This window comes from Haliotis asinina, chromosome 15 (genome assembly GCF_037392515.1).
Source record: "Haliotis asinina isolate JCU_RB_2024 chromosome 15, JCU_Hal_asi_v2, whole genome shotgun sequence".
Lineage (NCBI taxonomy): Eukaryota > Metazoa > Mollusca > Gastropoda > Lepetellida > Haliotidae > Haliotis > Haliotis asinina.
In genome coordinates, this window is record NC_090294.1 from 47,512,541 (window position 1) to 47,533,021 (window position 20,481).

A 20,481-nucleotide genomic window follows, 5' to 3' on the forward strand; every position below is an offset into this window, starting at 1 on the left:
TACAGCTGCATTGTCAACATTTAACACACAAGATAAAGGCTTTGTTTACAATAATAATTAATTGATTATATAACGTACATTTTCTATCTAAGGTTTCACAACTCAGTTCTTTAAACAATTAAGCTACCTTATTTTATAATAAACACTTTGTCGATTGCATAATGAGCATTTAACTGTCGTTTTTCACTTTAAATTTTGAACAAAGACTGTGCTAAGTCTAAAACGACGCCTTTTCACGCTTGCTTGTCCTATGACGGACAGCCAACTAATACTTGAAACGGAGTTTTCGATTGGTTGGCGTTTCCCACTTGACCAATCGTGTGTAACATTACATGATCCTTGATAAACACATTATAATCAGCAGACAACATTATGGATACACGTGCTATCTGAAGGGTGCAAACAAAGTTCATACGATCGGACTCCTTAAATATCAGACAGTTTGAATCAACAAATTTTCTTTCGTGTTTATGATCGACCAGGAGGACATCTGTGTCAGTGGAGTTGCCTCTGCTTCTGTGTGCTGTGAGTGGGTGATGCAAAAACACGACATTCGAGAATCATTCGTTCAATGTCAGTAAACCCATGAAGGGTGTAACAACCGGAACATCCGTATCTGTTTATTGTTTAGTGCAGGTGCCTGGGAAACAGACTTACTGGACCGATGTTGCATGGAGAAAGCTGTGGAAATCGCAGGAGAAAACCGGTCTTGTTCTTACGAAATCCCACAGGGAGACCGATGCCTATTGATATGCCGAACATTCTGTTGGGTTAATGAGCGACCAAACATTTCTGTGTTTTTATGATGAGAGGTATGTAAGTATTCAGTGTATTAATGATGATGATGATGTCTATAAAGTCGCTGAGGGACATAGCAACATTAGCATTACCAACTATGACATTAGAATATCGGAATTTGTTTGCCGATCAATAACTTACAATTAGTCATGATTGGACAACATTTTCAGCATATATATTTGTGGTGTATAAATACTGAACAAAGGCTAAATTGAGCGCACTCACTGGCTGGACCTCATTTACTACTGATTTTGGCTGCATACACTTTATCAGTGCAGTCTGTTTCCTACCAAGTCAAGTCATGCATCAAAATATAATAGTTGATCACTTTCTTTAATTATTTAGAATCTATGAGCCTAACTGTACATTTTATTTGTACATAAAATATCCATGTCAAATTTGTGAAAGTAGGGTAAATTCTACTATTGCAAAAATCTATGTATGCACCATTGTTACAACCGATGTCATGTAATCACATCCTTGCTTAAACAGTACCACACATACCATATTTCCTCTAATACAGGGCTCCAGATAAGGGCCGTATCAGCATATGTATGGATAAAAACATGCACGATACGGTAGGAAAAAATCAGAAAACGTAGCAGATATGCTCCACAGCAATGGAGTACGGTCTTGGAATCATTTACAGACGAATTTATCTGAAAAAGTATTGCTTTATTGTTCATTGACCTGTTTACACAAGAGTATCAATGTTGTGCGTATATGAAACAAAACATGAGATTACTTACACGTCATTAAATTCCATTCTGTACTCTAACTTTTCCCAGTACTGTTATATTGAAAATATGGTGTACATACTCCTCATGTTGAAAAATTATCTGGAGCCCTGTAATATCTGCTCAAGTGCGTATTTTTTTAACAGAGTTCCAGACCATGTAGGAGCTTATTAGAGGCCCAGTACTTTTGTGCTTACTGGGTCCATTTACCGTAATTGTTGTGTGCTGCTTTTCCCCTCGGTGCTTATTAGAGTCCTGGTGCTTGTTTGATTGGTAGCCCTTATTAGAGGAACCATGGTATTCATGTAAACAGCTGTCTTCAGCTTCAGTTATTGAAATGGTTGCAGAGTTATTAATAAGTTTGAAGAGTTATAATTGCTTGGTGAACATAAGTTATCTCCCACTCTTGTAGGCATTAGTTAAAATGGTGAGTGATCATGAAGTAAGCGTTTCTTTACAAAGCCACCTATATCCCTGAAACATAAGGAACCATACATAATTTATGGCTGGTGGGTGATGTAGAAGCATGTACAATGTGAGTGACACCCCCTTGAATTTATGTACAAAGTAGTGAGTGAATGAGTCAACATACACTGCATCGCTCTCTGCAGTATTCCAGCAATATAGCGGTTGTGTGTAAATAATCAAGTTTGGACCAGACAATCTAGTGATCATTAGCATGAACATTGATCTGCACATTTGGGAGCCGATGACATGAGTCAACCATGTTAGGCAGCCGGACTACCCGATCCCATTAGTTGATTCTTATTAGCCCCTACCCCCGCCCCCATTCCTGCTGCCGCCCCACCTTCACGTTCCATACAAAATCAATGACCCCGCTACCCAGTGTTAGATTTGGGTGAAATTTTGAGTGGGTCCAAATTGATGAAAATAATGTTTCTGGACCCCCTGCAATGTTAAATAGATGGGCAGATGTAAAATAGAGGAGGTCTTCACTGAGTTTGATGAGTCAAAACACTCCAAAACCCCCTCTTGAGCCAACATTGCCCCTACCCCGTCCATATTTTTGTGTATAATTTTAAATATTGTTATGATCCCCCCTTAGTACATTTGTGAAAAATTGCTGACCCCCAATCTCCTCATAACAAAATTGTTGACACTTAAAACCATCATTGCCCCTAGCCATAAAGTATGAACGGTCTCTAAGTACCTCATGGAAGTTTTATGTGTTATGTGTACCCACGTATTATGTGTTTTTCGAAGGTTTAAAATCATCCCTTCTATGCTCTATTATGGCAAGAACAAGTGTAAAACATACCATTAACTTACCAAAGACAATGTTATCTCAACACTATCTATCATCTGAGCATTTACAATGACACTGATTGCTTGTCTGGGTGTTTATTTTTTTTTTAGTTGTCATGAGAAAACAAATTGTTCCATCATTTGTTTGTGGTTTTATTACTTCCCAATTAACACGTGATTAACATGATATTGTTCATAGTTTTTGATCAGTCTTGAAATTAGATGTTTGGTAATTCTATGCTGGAGGTATTCTGATATATGTTGAATATGCTATAGAGGTTGAGACGACAATGGGAAGTCGACACAATTCAGGCCCGATGACTGCCCCTGTTCAAGGTAGGAGGATGGCGAAGAGGCGGCACCGTTTGAAAGGATCTTACTTTGAACAAGTGAGTATATTGAAAATGTCAGCAAAATTTGGTTTTGCAAAATGATTTTTAACATTTCCTCAGAGACAAGGGCCTGCTCATTACACTGACAACCTGGGTTTGATTCCCTACATGGGTACAACATGTACACTGTAAGGCTTAATATTGCTTAAAAAGGCATAAAGCCGAACTGAAATAGATAGATAGATAGATATAGGATATTTATATAGCGCATATATCCATGCACTAGTGCATGCTCAAGGCGCTGGTATATTTCCCTCGATTACTGGATGTCAATCTCAACAGCACATCGTAATTCAATCTCAACTCCCAGAGGAGTATACAACTCTTGCTGCCACTAGGCTGATAGCTGATAGCTGATAGTTGTTACATCAAGCAGGCATTGCATATCTCATACTGACACTTAAACAACGGCTGTTTGATCTAATAGACATGGCATATTGGATAGACAGTCACTGTTGGATCAAGTAGGCGTGGCATGTGGATACCGATAACCAGTAGCTATAACTGTTTGATCAAGTAGACATGGCATATGGAGTACTGATAGCCGATAGCTGTTTGATCAAGTAGGCATTGCTTATCGGATACTGATAACCGATTGCTGTTTGATCAAGTAGGCGTGGCATGTGGATACTGATAACCAATAGCTGTTTGATCAAGTAGGCATGACATTTGGATACTGATACCAGATAGCTGGTTGATCAAGTAGGCATTGCTTGTCGGATACTGATAAGTGATAACTATTTGATCAGGTAGGCATTGCTTATTGGATACTCATAACTGATAGCTGTTTGATCAAGTAGGCATGGCGTGTGGATGCTCATACCCGATAGCTGTTTGATCAAGTAGGCATTGCTTATCGGATACTGATAACCGATTGCTGTTTGATCAAGTAGGCGTGGCATGTGGATACTGATAACCAATAGCTGTTTGATCAAGAAGGCATGGCCTGTGGATACTGATAACAGATAGCTGTTTGATCAAGTAGGCGTTGCTTATCGGATACTGATAAACGATAGCTGTTTGATCAAGTAGGCATTGCTTATCGGATACTGAGTGATACTACAGTAACTATTTGATAAAGTAGGTTTGGCATGTGAAGTGCTCAAAATAGTTCCTACAAGGTCACTATATTTTCATAGATATTGAAACATACGAAGTTTATTGTAATGCTTGTTATTACCCACGTGGTACTTCATAAAGGTGTTTCATAACAAAGTGTTATGACACGTGTGCCATAACACCTTCGAGTGATTTGATTGGCTCTTATGTGAACTTTGACATTACCGGCACTACTTTCATCACACATTCCATTCATGATATTCATTCATAAGTTTCTACACATTTTGGCAGCGTGCAAAACGAGAACACTTCTATGAAGTTAAATAAATTTTATTTTTTCACTTGGTTATGAGCACAGGTGTTCAGTTCTGTACTAACAAGAATTTCTGTACATAAAAACAAAAATAAAACAATCTAAATAAGTAAACAAATACGTCTGCTGAGTCTAACGGGAGTGTAAACAAATGTGGCGTTGCCCGTAAAAGTTAATGACTTGGTCAAAATTGACGGACAGCTGGTTGGAATGACTTGGTCAAAATTGACGAACAGCTGGTTAGAGGGGTTGTGAATATTATCAGGCCATTGAATACCTTCAACATGTATGTTGTTAGGACATCACAAGGAGAAAAGCAAGTACCAAGGTGCAGGCTGAAAGTGTTGTCCGAGACTGTTTCGTTGGCCCTTCCCCCAAATTTGCCGATCGGAAATAATTTGGATCTGTCACAAGAAGTAATTAATGAACTGTTTAGAGAATATGAGAATGATCTTGGCCTAGATGCTAATTTCAATAATACAAATGATGATGTATGGAATAAAGAAATTGATGACTTTTTGACCAAAAATGAAAATGAAAACATAGCGAAGAAAACAAAATATTACTTGAAAATGGTCTCAATGTATTTCCAAAATGTTCTGAAAGAACACAGATCTCTTGAAAAAATCCTCCCACACGAACTGAATCAATTGCTGTGCACATTTTTCATGGATGCCAACAAAGCAAACAGCTATGAGTACGAGCCATTGTCACTTCACGGATTTCGATCAAGTTTGGATCGTCATTTGAGGAGATTGAACTATCAAAATTCAATACTACTTGACCCAGAATTTGCTCGGCCTAGGGAGGTGTTTACATGTAAGTTAAAGCATGTGAAGGCGGAAGGGAAGGGGAATTTACCTAAGGCCGCTGTGGCCGTGTCACAATCCGAAATAAATAAACTTTGGGAAGTGGGTCAACTCCGAGAAGGGTCTCTGGATGCTGTTCTCAGCACATTGTGGTGGAATAATACCATGTATTTTGGCTTAATATCTGTCCGTCCACATAGAAATATGCTCTGGGGAGATGTCTCTCTTTGCGTTGACTGGGAGGGTCAGGAGTATCTTGAGTACTGCGAGAGACAAACCAAGATTCGCACCGGTGCTAATCCGAACAACACAAGACGGATTCCCCTGAGAGTATGGGCTGTACCGAGTGACCCTGGCAGATGTCCAGAAGCACTGTACAAGAAGTATCATAGCCTCTGTCCTCAGAATTTCTCTTCAAATGACCATCCATTCTATTTAGCTTCATACACAAAGGGTGTCCCTCGTGATGGCGAGTCTTGGTTTAAGCGACAACCAGTGGGCCAAAAATAAACTTGGAAACATCATGAAGTCCATGGCACAACACGCAAACTTGTCAAGTGACAAAAGCTTGACTAATCACAGTGCGAGAAAAAACATGTTGCACACTCTCAGTGAACATAACTTTGCACGTGTCCACTTGTCATCGCGCACAAACCTGTGTTTTACTGCCACTGCCATGCCGTTCCGTGGTTACTCACGTAGGGGTTGAAAACACAACCCAGAGTCAGAACACAATTGGCTTGAAATCCTCTTCACTGGAAGTTGTAGGCAGTGTGTTTTCAGGCCCAATTTACGGTGGTGTGTTCAATATAAATATAGAATCTTGACAAGTGGGAATTCCGAGCCGAGACGAACCGATGTCATCCTCCTCCAAGCGTTGCAGTATTATTTTACAGTGATGTGTCCTCCGATAAAGAATAGCGTGTGAGCAATGCCAACACTGACCAAAATTATTTGAGACATGCAGTTCCATATCATTCACATTTGGCATCTGCTGTTGTGTATGCCGCTCCCAATGCTTCCTTTTATCTGCTTGTTTGTGAAAGTTTCCAACACTACCACTAGCCCAACAGTAATTTAGGTGACGTAGTAAGTTTAAAAAGTTTACAGTTTACAAGTGTTTTGATGAATAACATTATGGTTTTTGAAACCAAATTTTCTAATGAAAAGAACTAAATTTTGACTGCGACTTGATTCTGTCATGGTTTATTTATTTTCTAAACTAGTTAAAGGAACTGACGTAAAAGCGGCTGACATTCCAATCACCAATATGATGTATTAATCCGCGTTGTGCTATTACATATAGGAAAGCAAGATACTGCTTTATTTCAACAATATTTTTATTTTTTCGAATATGGGTAATAAATAGGATACAAAACTCGTTCCCGTTTCATATCAAGTTTATGTCCCTTGTGAAATAAATTTGCTTTGTCACTCGGGACATAAACTGAGAGGGGAAGCTCATTTAATATCATGTGATTATACATTTATTGGTATGTATTAAAGTGACACTTTTGTAAATTAAAATGTATGGACATAAGAATTATTGATTATGAAAAATCGTGATCGACTGCATGTTTGCAGTGAAAACATATTGTCACCATAAAACAATTAATTCAGAGAAATGCCCCTGAAATTCTTGTAAAATAACACTGTGTGTAATTATCCAATTATTTCTGATGTTTGGATATATATTGACAAAAGGAATACAACAGGTGTCACATACACATGACCTTCACTGCAGTGAATACTGTAACATAGTGCTACATGTCACTTATTCCATAACACAGATGTGTATAACGTTTGTGAGCGTGTGTCATATGTGACACACTGTCATCTATCACATGCCATGAATCAATTAATATTAAAAAGTTTCATAAGGGAAATGATCATTAACATGTTTAGCTTTTTGTTCTTTTATTATTTATAATTTATTTTTGTATAAACTGTGAAACTATTTCGGAAATATTTAGAGTACCCAAAGAAAATTATCTGTACTAAAGTGAATAATATTAGTAACTGGTAGAATATAGAGTTGTGACGATTAATCGATACGCAAGTTACGGTGATTCACGATTGTCTTGTATCGATTCAACACGATACTTACATACTTAGCAGTCTACAAAAACAATGTCTCCCCTTCTATTTAGATTTTCGTGGAAAATATTGCCATTTTCACAAATTTATTTTGTTATCTATGCCAAAAAGCCAGTTGTGCCAATGTTGATCCGTGCTGTTCCATTTTTGTGGGAAAACACTACTTTACTGACACATGCTAAACATTTTTAATAAAATGTCTTTCATGATGACGTGTTTTATTTTTCTTGGGAGAAGAATACCTTCCCTGAAATGATAACATAACAGCACATTATTTCCAGCACTTTTATTTTTCTGTATCCAAGGACAAAATATTGTGATACGTATCGTATCGTTTGTATCGGACTACCCGTATCATGATACGTATCGTATAGTGGCATGGACGTATTGTCACAACTCTAGTAGAATACTTGTTGGCTGAAAACATTATCTGGCGTTTTAATTATGTCTTGTGTGTCCCAACTCTGTGACTATATATGGAATATTTGCCCTTGTGTAACTGTTACTGTTGCATGTAACAATAGTAACAATGTCTTATGTATTCCAGTACAACACAAGCATCATTGCTGCCTTCAAGTCTGTGCCATCATTTCGCTCTGACCAGTTCAAGGTCCATCGACCGATGATGGGGCAGTGCTGCAGTTGTCTCCCTTCCAGCAAGGTCAGAATTACTTTGCCATCTTTAAATGCATCATTTGACTCTATTTACAGGATTGTGGCAAACTGTCTTCAAGACATACCAGCTCATTGAAGGTTGTTTATAATACACATAACAAACATAACAAAGATTGCAATAAACCATTCTCCACAGTATAATGGAGAGTGAGGTTTCGAGAGGCATTGTTTTACGTAATGCACCAGTTTATGTCCAGTTTGTACAGATGTGGAGAATGGGAGTAGAAATGCCAGAATACTGCTCCTGGTGGGACTCACTAAAATACTGTTGTGTGCATGAGGAGAAGTTGCCAGTGTCAGGTATTGCTCCAATCACTGTCCACACGACCACTGATTCATTCCAAGCTTTGAAGTAATTATCTCAACATACACTACATTACAATACTTCACACTGCCCTCATATTACCAGGAAGGACCTGTATTGATGGTTGAACTCTGTATCCCAACTTATCTAAGTCGAGGTAAAACCCAGTGCAGTGCTCCGTCATGTTTGGAGACAAGTGTGGTCATTTCAGTTACCATGATTTTTGTTTTCAAAAAGCTGATAAGTTATGACTGTTGTGGTGCTTTTATAGCCATTGTAGGGTTACCTTACATGTCCATCTGTACGTCTGTCGTACCGTCTGTACGAAACAGGGAATGTAGCCTGTCCACTTCTCCACCCAAAACGCTCTGTGGCATTCAATCATCTCATACAAAGACTTTCTTGGAACACTTATGGTGTGCATCTCATATTTTGTCCTGGTATTTTATTATCTCTTTTTGTAAGTTTGGAGATATTTGAACATAGGTACATTTTGTTGAATTTCTCTGTGATGATTGTGTAATAGGGGATGAAAGAGACAGCGGGGAGGGGGTTGGGTGTACATTATCCATTTCTCCTCTGAAACTATTCTTTGGAAATGAGTGCACTTATACTTGGGCTTTCTTGGGATTTGAATGGTGTGCATCTCATATTTTGTATGTATTTTGTATTTTTTTGAGACATTTGAACTGAGATTAATTTTGTGGAATTTCTTTCTTGATTAAAATGAAGTAGGGGAAAGGTGTGCATCTCAAATTTGCATAGATGTTTATTGAACTTGTTCAGTAGAAATTAATCACCAGATCACACTCAATGTAGGCAACACTTGACACAGGAGTAGGGGTATCCATGTCCCTGGACACAATTTTTTCTTGTTTTTTCATGATTTATAGTAGATGGGAAATAATGACAGTAACTTTTGAACTACAAAATGCACAATGGATGACCCCAGTTTTTCAGGCGCACTTGAATGTAGAGCTCTGTTCATCTTTCAGAAAGATCTGATTAGTGAGAGAATATGTGAAGAGGGAATCAGGGACATATTTGATGTGAGGACCGAGTTGGGGTAAGTGTCTCAATATCGCTGCTGCCTTGTAGCGTAGTGGAAGAACCTGAATCAGTTTAATACATTCAGCCTGTGATTCAGGCATAGTCTGTGCCATAAGATACATGTGACTACTGTCCAGGGCCTCCTTTCACAAAGCACTAAGGCGATCATAAGTCACTAAGGTAACCTTAGCGCAGTGTTGACATGGTTAAAGGATGGGAGTTAAGGTTAACACTAGTAAAGGTTGCTTCATGAAAGGAGCCCCTGAACTTCAATGTTTTCAATAGAGTTTATTGGTATTTAGTGGACTTGTATCAGCTGATCTTACAGAGAGAACACAATTTTACCAGACTCAAAATGTGGACTAGTAGCTAGAGAGCCATAGAGCCATAAGCTGGCAGTGTTTTGCTCTGTACTCTCACTGTAATAGAGATCCCCATGTTTCAAGGATCTGTCTGCTCCACTCACACACTCCCTTCCCTTGAAAGTTGATACTTTCCCGGACTTGTTTCGTACAGTACTGCAGCTATTGAAGGTGATCTGTTTGACCAGAGACTTGCGATCAGACCCAAGTGGAATTCCAAGTTCAAAGTAGACTTTTGTTTTGTCTGAACATGAATGAGTCTTTAAGAAATCCATTTTCATGTCAAATTTCAGAGAACAAGAACTGGTCTTTAGTGCTTTACTAAATTTGTACTGCTTCTGTAAAGATGGATGTCTGTTGTGTGTTGGAGAAGACGCTATTTGTTTGTATAACAGTCAGAGATATTCTGGCTATATTAAATGTTGTTCACTGGTCACAAGGAGAACATAAACAAGCATTGAGGGTACATCAACCCAAGGACCACGAGGGACCAGTAAACAATGTATTTACCTTACTGAACACCTCAGTGTTAATCTTGAATTGTTTAAAACATTGCTACAAAATGTCTTGTAGCCATTGCTAAATTTTGCAGGCAGCAAAATAAAAACATTTAGAGTTATCTCCCTTTCATTGATTTGCATTTGTGTAACCTTTGTAGTTTCAATACATCATTCATGACTTGATGTTATTCAAGATTAAGAATTACTACTATGAACTACAATTCTCAGCATGGTACATTGAAATGTTACTTGTTTGTCAGCAGGGTACATGGAAATGTTACTTGTTTGTGAGCAGGGTATTGAAAATAATAGAAGAGTATGTAGCCTATCAGAAATCGACATTTATGTGTGAGGTAAGTTAAAATGTGATATGATATGTTCTGCAGGTCGTGTGGATACTTTGCCAGAACTATGCCATACCTAGCCTATGCATTGAGACGTAAGAGTCAGGGAACGTTTCCTGATGTGTCCTTGGCTGTACTTAACAACAAGAGGTGAGTAAATTAGTAATATGTATCTGTCATGGGGGTTTTTTTCAGCACGTTTTTTTTTCAACTTTATAGGTTGAATTGGCATTTATTATGATTTGTTTTGGCTAGTGCATACAGAAAGGTATCAGAATCTGCAAAGTTGTTTTTAATGTTGCATGTGACCTTTAATGATTTGTATCTTTATTTGCTGTTATACAGTTGGTCTTCAGCAACCCATGCTTGTCGATCAAGGTGATTAACAAGATTGGATGGTCATTCTTGCTGACTTGGATGACATATGTCACGTATTCCAATTGTGTAGATCGATGCTCATGATGGTTGTGTCCTATCTGTGACTTTGGAAGGGAGATAAAACATGGCTGTGGATTACTTCCTTTTGAATAGATATGTAAAGTTTGACACATTGACTGTCACCACAAGAATACTCATAGTTTCAATGTCTGGTTGAAGTTGCCATGAGTTATCTGGTATTTATATCAGTGGCATTTTAAAACAAGTTTCACATGCCGGTGAAACAGTCACAAGAAGCAGTCGTCTCATGGCGGTAACAAAGAATGCCATGAGATGTTTGTTTCTTGTACCTCTTTTGCCAACATGTGAAACTCATTTTAAAATAGAAGAGATGTTGCTACGAGGTAACTGGAATTGACTCTGCAAGTATACTTGTGACAGGCAGTCAGCGTGTTAAACTTTAGAGTTACTGGTTAGTGTATATCAAATCTACTTATCTTGCTTAAACTTCTAGTCCAGCTGATCATCAGACTAGTTGGATATGACCAACTGTGTCGTAACTGTGTCAAAGACTGTATCAATTTAAAACTACTCTGAAATCTACACAGTGATGTTTCTGTTTTGAATTACTTTTGAGTATTATTTCTAGGGGTTAAACTAAAGCACAACAAATGTTAGGCACATAGTGTTCCTCAAAATTCCATATAAGATGGGCCCTCAGCATCCTTTGGGTTTGTGCTACACAACTTAATTGATTGGCTGGTCAGGAATGGAACAGATGAGAAAAATCAGTTGCTGGTTCATCTCGTTCAGATTGGTTATTTTGCAGAAACAGAAATAATAACAGACTTATCATAACAACACAGAAACAGACTGATATATCAGGTTTTAAAACTCACAAAATTCCATGCCAGACTAGTAACCATAAAAATTACCTGTCCGCATGCAAACCTGTATGTCTGGTTTTGAACAGTAGAAAATCAAAAGAAATCAGGTTTCTGAATACTTTACTATGTAGGTTTCATAGCACTAACAGGCAGTGCACCGAGCTCAGATAAACTCTAAGTGCGCACTGGTTATCATAACATGAACTGTCCAATCGTTTATAATTTAACATTATTTTCTTAATACCTTAACACCTCAAAAAGTCGACGAGAGAACCTGTCTGCTATTATGGAATTTGTCTGTCCAAGATGAAGATAGACCATTTCTGATGTATATACGGGAGGCAGAACATTTTATCTTTATTTGAATCTTTGTGCTCATCTGAAATGTGTTTCTGAATATGACCCTCATTCTCAATGCCTTTTATATTCATTCTATTAGGATACATGCCATTTGCTTTCATAGCTTTGATTTGGATGTGAAGACAACATCTCCACTTCTTTCTTTGTATTATTTGAAACTTGGTTAGCCTGGTGACCTTGAAGGTTGCTGTTGTGGTGTTTGATCTTACCACTCTCTAGATATTCCATTCTTTGTATTAGTGGCCTGACGAGGACTCCTTGACTTTCATATGTATTTATCAACACTGCTCCATATTGGCACAGATGTTTTCAAGGAGTGCCGGAATAATTGATTGAAGGACAAAGTGCTGTTTGGTTTGATTTAGGCTTTAGTGGAAGCATTGCTAGTGAATGGATACTGGTTATCTATCAAAATAAACTGTGAAAATATGTTACTGTTGATTATTGGATTGATGACGCTCACAATTCTCAGCACATGAATGACAGCGTGAAGAATAATTAGGTGATTATAATAAAATTTAAGTTACGTGAAATACTCTAACTGAATTAAATCTTCCTGGTGTTGCACAAACAGCTGTGCCATTCCTAGGGTTGCAACGAATACACTGTATGGTGAATATCATATGTATCATGAACACTGGGTAACGAATACGTATAATTATTCACGAATATGAAATTGTAGTTGAGTGACTGATGCACATTATGGAACCCTCATGTCGACTGTTAATTTGTAATAGTAAAAACGAGTGATCTGACATGACACTCAAATGTGGTATGTATTACTTGTAGTCCACAGTACCATGTGCAGCCATTGCAACCTAACATGAGTTGCACTACTGCAGTGCTAGTACATATTTCATTCTTGCATATCTCACTTTAATAAGGACTCGAGTAAAACATGCTCAGATAAAAAATGTAGCTATTCATTCATATTCGGTTCTGGTGACAATGAATATCGAAATGTATTCATGAAGGGCTACGGTCCAATCCACCAAATATGCGAGTCTATCATAACAGCCCTAGTCATTTCAAGATTTAATTTTCAGCCGTTAGCATGACCATGTTTTGAAGGAATGTCCCACAGTTATTTCATTATGCTGAAGTGTTGTGATGGTTGATGACCACGCCAGCTGGGGGAACAACACCCAACTGGTTGAGGTGACCTTGTTATGACAATGACGTCAAAATATCTCTCCATTAACAAGGGTACAACAGCTGTGAAATATTCATTTTGCATGGGTTCGAATGTCACATTGAAAGGACGTAATGCATTTTGTCAGTGAAAGCTAAACATATATATACATTGATGTGGCATTTTGGTGAATTTATCAGATTTTGCTCCGTCAAATTCTTGAATATGTATTTTGAAAGAATCTTCATGATAAATGACTTTCAGTTGTCCTAATATTTGAACTGTCATGAAGCCTTGGCTCAGTAGGCAAACTGCTTGTGTATGACAGATGATACAGTACTGTTATATCTACCCATACAGATGTAGTGCTGGTTCTGTCTACCCATACAGATGTAGTACCCGGTTATAACTGCCTTTGAAGATAGAGTACTGGTTATAACTGCCAATATAGATATAGTACTGGTTATAACTGCCAATATAGATGTTGTACTGGTTATAACTGCCAATATAGATGTTGTACTGGTTATAACTGTCTAGATAGATACAGTACTGGTTATAACTGCCAATATAGATATAGTACTGGTTATAACTGTCTAGATAGATATAGTGCTGGTTATAACTGCCAATATAGATATAGTACTGGTTATAACTGCCTATATATATAGATATAGTACTGGTTATAACTGCCAGTATAGATACAGCACTGGTTATAACTGCCTATATAGATATGACACTGGTTATAACTGTCCATAAATATATAGTACTGGTTATAACTGTCTAGATAGATATAGTGCTGGTTATAACTGCCAAAATAGATATAGTTCTGGTTATAAGTGCCTATATATATAGATATAGTACTGGTTATAACTGTCAATATAAATGTTGTACTGGTTATAACTGCCAGTATAGATACAGCACTGGTTATAACTGCCTATATAGATATGACACTGGTTATAACTGTCCATAAATATATAGTACTGGTTATAACTGTCTAGATAGATATAGTGCTGGTTATAACTGCCAATATAGATATAGTACTGGTTATAACTGCCTATATATATATATAGATAGATATATAGATATATAGATATAGTACTGGTTATAACTGTCTAGATAGATACAGTACTGGTTATAACTGTCTAGATAGATACAGTACTGGTTATAACTGCCAATATAGATATAGTACTGGTTATAACTGTCTAGATAGATATAGTGCTGGTTGTAACTGCCAATGTAGATATAGTTCTGGTTATAACTGCCTATATATATAGATATAGTACTGGTTATAACTGTCAATATAAATGTTGTACTGGTTATAACTGCCAGTATAGATACAGCACTGGTTATAACTGCCTATATAGATATGACACTGGTTATAACTGTCCATAAATATATAGTACTGGTTATAACTGTCTAGATAGATATAGTGCTGGTTATTACTGCCAATATAGATATAGTACTGGTTATGACTGGCCATTGAGCATGTAACACTGGTTATAACTGACCTTATGGATGTAGTACTATCTATAACTGACCATATGGATGTAGTACTGGTTATAACTGACCTTATGGATGTAGTACTATCTATAACTGACCATATAGATGTAGTACTGGTTATAACTGACCTTATGGATGTAGTACTATCTATAACTGACCATATGGATGTAACACTGGTTATAACTGACCTTATGGATGTAGTACTATCTATAACTGACCATATGGATGTAGTACTGGTTATAACTGACCATATGGATGTAGTACTATCTATAACTGACCTTATGGATGTAGTACTATCTATAACTGACCATATGGATGTAACACTGGTTATAACTGACCTTATGGATGTAGTACTATCTATAACTGACCTTATGGATGTAGTACTGGTTATAACTGACCTTATGGATGTAGTACTATCTATAACTGACCTTATGGATGTAGTACTGGTTATAACTGACCTTATGGATGTAGTACTGGTTATAACTGACCTTATGGATGTAGTACTATCTATAACTGACCTTATGGATGTAGTACTATCTATAACTGACCTTATGGATGTAGTACTATCTATAACTGACCATATGGATGTAGTACTGGTTATAACTGACCTTATGGATGTAGTACTATCTATAACTGACCATATGGATGTAACACTGGTTATAACTGACCTTATGGATGTAGTACTATCTATAACTGACCATATGGATGTAACACTGGTTATAACTGACCTTATGGATGTAGTACTATCTATAACTGACCATATGGATGTAGTACTGGTTATAACTGACCTTTTGGATGTAGTACTATCTATAACTGACCTTATGGATGTAGTACTATCTATAACTGACCATATGGATGTAGTACTGGTTATAACTGACCTTATGGATGTAGTACTATCTATAACTGACCTTATGGATGTAGTACTGGTTATAACTGACCTTATGGATGTAGTACTATCTATAACTGACCTTATGGATGTAGTACTATCTATAACTGACCTTATGGATGTAGTACTATCTATAACTGACCTTATGGATGTAGTACTGGTTATAACTGACCATATGGATGTAGTACTGTCTATAACTGACCTTATGGATGTAGTACTGGTTATAACTGACCTTATGGATGTAGTACTGGTTATAACTGACCATACAACTATAGTGCTGGTTATAATTGTCCATATAGATACAGTACTGGCTATAATATAACTGCCCATATAGTTATAGTACACTTATAACTGCACATGCACATATAATACTGGTAATAATTTAACTGCCCATAATGATATAGTACTAATTATAACTGCACATACATACAGTCAGACCTCATATATATGAACTTCAGATGTCTGAGTACCTCAGTTTCCGACCATTCTTCACATAAAAACGAATATTTCTAGCGATAATTTACTTCGTATATCCGAATGTTCGGTTTCCGTATCCGAACGTTTCAATTTTGCTAACGAAACATCAAAATGTGTACAAAGTTGTCTCGTACTTGACACTATGCCAGATACAGAAACAACTCTAAGGCATGGATGACAGCAGATCTCTTTCGTGATTATCTGCTGTCTTTTTACTGACAGATGAGATCACGTGGAATGCGGGTGATATTTGACCCGGAAGATGATATGGTTCTGTCAGAATTGGCGGAAAGCCTTCGTACTTATGCTGACGACTGAGACCATGCCCATCACCGTGTGTGAATTTGTTCATGTGGATCGCAATGAGGAAACCGGACAGACCCTCTCAGCTGAAGACATTATCCACATTGTGCCAGAAGAAAATCCAAATGATGAAAAAGAAGAGGAAGACTGTGCCGAGTATACGCCAGACAGGCAAACATAGACTTTACGCCAGATGAGATCTCACATCGAAGATCAGATTTATCACTTTGAAAATGCCGGCGACATCACAAATCTGGAACTGTTATTAGAATTTCAAACAGCAAATAATAACTCGCCCACCAACAGTCATCAATCAAAGACTTTTTCAAGCCAATGTAATTTATGTTATGTTATGTTATGCTATACAAGATGTTATGTTGAATGAAGAATGTACATGTAGTTATGCTTCAATGTTGTTTTGTTTTCACGTGTAGCTGACTGCCTAGGGCCTGATTCAGACATCCGAATGATTTGTATATCTGAACAATCAAAAAAAAATCCAAAGTGTTCGGATAAACGAGGTTTGACTGTACATAGTTGTGGTTATATAGAATATGCATTCAGCAATCCATGCTCGCTGTAAAAGGCGAGTATGCTTGTTGTAAGAGGTGACTAATGGGATCAGGTCATCAGGCTCGTTGACTTGGTTGCCACATGTCAACGGTTCCCAACCGTGCAGATTGATGCTCATGCTGTTGATCACTGGATAGTCTGGTCCGGACCGCAGCCATATAGCTGGAATATTGCTGAGTGCAGCGTAAAACTAAACTCACTCACTCACTCACTCACTGACTCACTCACTCACTCACTCACTCACTCACTGACTCACTCACTCACTAGTACTGGTTATGACATACAGCAATGGTATTGGTTATCGCTTCCATATATAGTTATAGTACAGGTTATAACTGCACATATATCTGCAGTACTGGTTGAAACTGCCCATATAGATATAGTACTTGGTATAACTGCCCATACAGCTATACATACTGGTTATAAATAATACAGCTGCCCATAAAGCTATTGTAATATAAGTGATATAAGTATTGGTTATAAGTAATATACCTGTACCAGCTATAGTAAAGCTTAATATAGCACATGGAGTTATAGTACTGGTTATAAGTACACATGCATAGATCTGTACTGCTGGTTATAACTACACATTGAGTTATTGTACTGATTATAACTACATAATGAGTTATAGTACTGGTTACAATTCCCATTCAGCTCCAGTACTGGTTGTAACTACACCTACAACTGTAGTACATGTTAGTATGACGTATACAGCTACAGTACTGGTTGTAACTACACCTACAACTGTAGTACATGTTAGTATGACGTATACAGCTACAGTACTGGTTGTAACTACACCTACAACTGTAGTACATGTTAGTATGACGTATACAGCTACAGTACTGGTTGTAACTACACCTACAACTGTAGTACATGTTGGTATGACGTATACAGCTACTGTACTGGTTGTAACTACAGTACTGGTTGTAACTACACCTACAACTGTAGTACATGTTAGTATGACGTATACAGCTACAGTACTGGTTGTAACTACACCTACAACTGTAGTACATGTTAGTATGATGTATACAGCTACAGTACTGGTTATAACTACACCTACAACTGTAGTACATGTTGGTATGACGTATACAGCTACTGTACTGGTTGTAACTACAGTACTGGTTGTAACTACACCTACAACTGTAGTACATGTTAGTATGACGTATACAGCTACAGTACTGGTTGTAACTACACCTGCAACTGTAGTACATGTTAGTATGACATATACAGGTACAGTACTGGTTGTAACTACACCTGCAACTGTAGTACATGTTAGTATGACATATACAGGTACAGTACTGGTTATAACTACACCTACAACTGTAGTACATGTTAGTATGACGTATACAGCTCCAGTACTGGTTATAACTACACCTACAACTATAGTACATGTTAGTATGGCATATACAGCTCCAGTACTGGTTATAACTACACCTGCAACTGTAGTACATGTTTGTATGACGGATACAGCTACAGTACTGGTTATAACTACACCTACAACTATAGTACATGTTAGTATGGCACATACAGCTCCAGTACTGGTTATAACTACACCTACAAATGTAGTACATGTTTGTATGACGGATACAGCTACAGTACTGGTTGTAACTACACCTACAACTATAGTACATGTTAGTATGGCATATACAGCTCCAGTACTGGTTATAACTACACCTGCAACTGTAGTACATGTTAGTATGACGGATACAGCTACAGTACTGGTTGTAACTACACCTACAACTGTAGTACATGTTAGTATGACAGATACAGCTACAGTACTGGTTGTAACTACACCTACAACTGTAGTACATGTTAGTATGACGGATACAGCTACAGTACTGGTTGTAACTACACCTACAACTGTAGTACATGTTAGTATGGCGTATACAGTAGTACATGTTAGTATGACGTATACAGCTACAGTACTGGTTGTAACTACACCTACAACTGTAGTACATGTTAGTATGGCATATACAGCTACAGTACTGAATACTGTTTCGTCAGTCATGTTAATCATAATGGCAGTTTTCATGTTAAGTTGAGTAACACAGCTGTGGAGCAACTGCTTTGTGTGAAAGTCAATTCCAGTCCAAACCGCACATTGCTGACAACATTCATCTGAATTGCTTTTAATTGTGACAGAAACCCATAAACCAGAGAAAGTGTGCACGAAGAGCATTGAAATCAATGGTGTTTGTATGGCTAGCCTTCCCTGTCAGCGTCTCGTGACAATGTGTAGAAGTGGGTCAGTGACGGCTGACTGCATCATGATAATAACAGTATTACATCTTGTCAACAGCCATACTAATGCTGCTGTGTTATGTGGAAAAGGAATCCTAATGTTATGAATCCTAATGTGGGTCGTGTACTGGAGATGGTACTGGAAGACAGCTGTGTATTTCATGTATTAACCATTAAGATTTGCTACGACTACCGTATTTACTGTATAAATTGCTCTTCTCGCTTAAGTAAACTCCAACCAAAGTATAGAGTAATTGGTAACGAATCTTTGTAAGTAACCCACCCCTGCTAATGTCAAAAGGCAGTTGATATTTCTTGTGTATATTACACCTTTGTTCAGAGGCAACAGCTGTGTGGAATTGCTTGAGAACTATTGCAAACTGAATTTTAGTTACATTGATGTTTAAGCTATTTTTGTTGATGTCACACAGTTTTTTACATTTGAAATATTTTCAGTGCTTTGGAAGCATGCCTGAAGTTCAACAGATAATATTCACCATGATTCATTTAATGGAAAATGTGTTTTTTGTTTAGCAGAGGTTCATTAGGAGATAAACATACAGTGTTTGAAAATCAGAGACATGTAACAAAATTATAATAGCTCTAAATTAGATTTCAAACCAAACTCAGTATGTTTATCACTACTATGACCGCATTATTAAGTTTTAAAGAAAAATCCTTACTGTGTTCGAAAATGGGGAACTTCAGGTGGGGAACTCAGGGCAACGAACAGCCAATCAGTGGCATTCCAGCTCCAATCAATGGCTGAAATAACAGAGAGAATCCCAAAATATTAGAATCTGTACTTTACTGAGAAATTGTAAAATCTCAGCTACTACATATGTTCCTTTGAATTGCTCTCTAAAGGGCATTGTGTATTTGTGACCATGATGACAGTTGCTTGGTGGGTCAGGGCCTGGGTCGATGGTACCCATCCATCATAAATTATCCCAGCTGCACTATTGTTCTGTGTTGAAATGTGATATATGATGTACTTTTATTTACATGAATTGAAAGAAATATCTAAACCAATGAAGATCT

The 20,481-nt window shown here is 37.5% G+C and overlaps 1 protein-coding gene across 1 annotated transcript in view; it reads left to right on the forward strand.

Annotated features, from left to right (window-relative positions):
- The first annotated feature begins 364 nt into the window (after window positions 1–364).
- Window positions 365–20,481, forward strand: part of LOC137265833 (glycerol-3-phosphate acyltransferase 1, mitochondrial-like) — a 40,769-nt gene continuing 20,652 nt past the window's right edge. Inside the window, exons 1-5 of the mRNA XM_067801297.1 lie at window positions 365–812; window positions 3,078–3,190; window positions 8,019–8,132; window positions 9,446–9,516; window positions 10,749–10,856. Of these exons, the coding sequence (XP_067657398.1) occupies window positions 803–812; window positions 3,078–3,190; window positions 8,019–8,132; window positions 9,446–9,516; window positions 10,749–10,856 (416 nt within the window). The 5' untranslated portion in view covers window positions 365–802. The remainder of the gene's footprint in view (window positions 813–3,077; window positions 3,191–8,018; window positions 8,133–9,445; window positions 9,517–10,748; window positions 10,857–20,481) is intronic.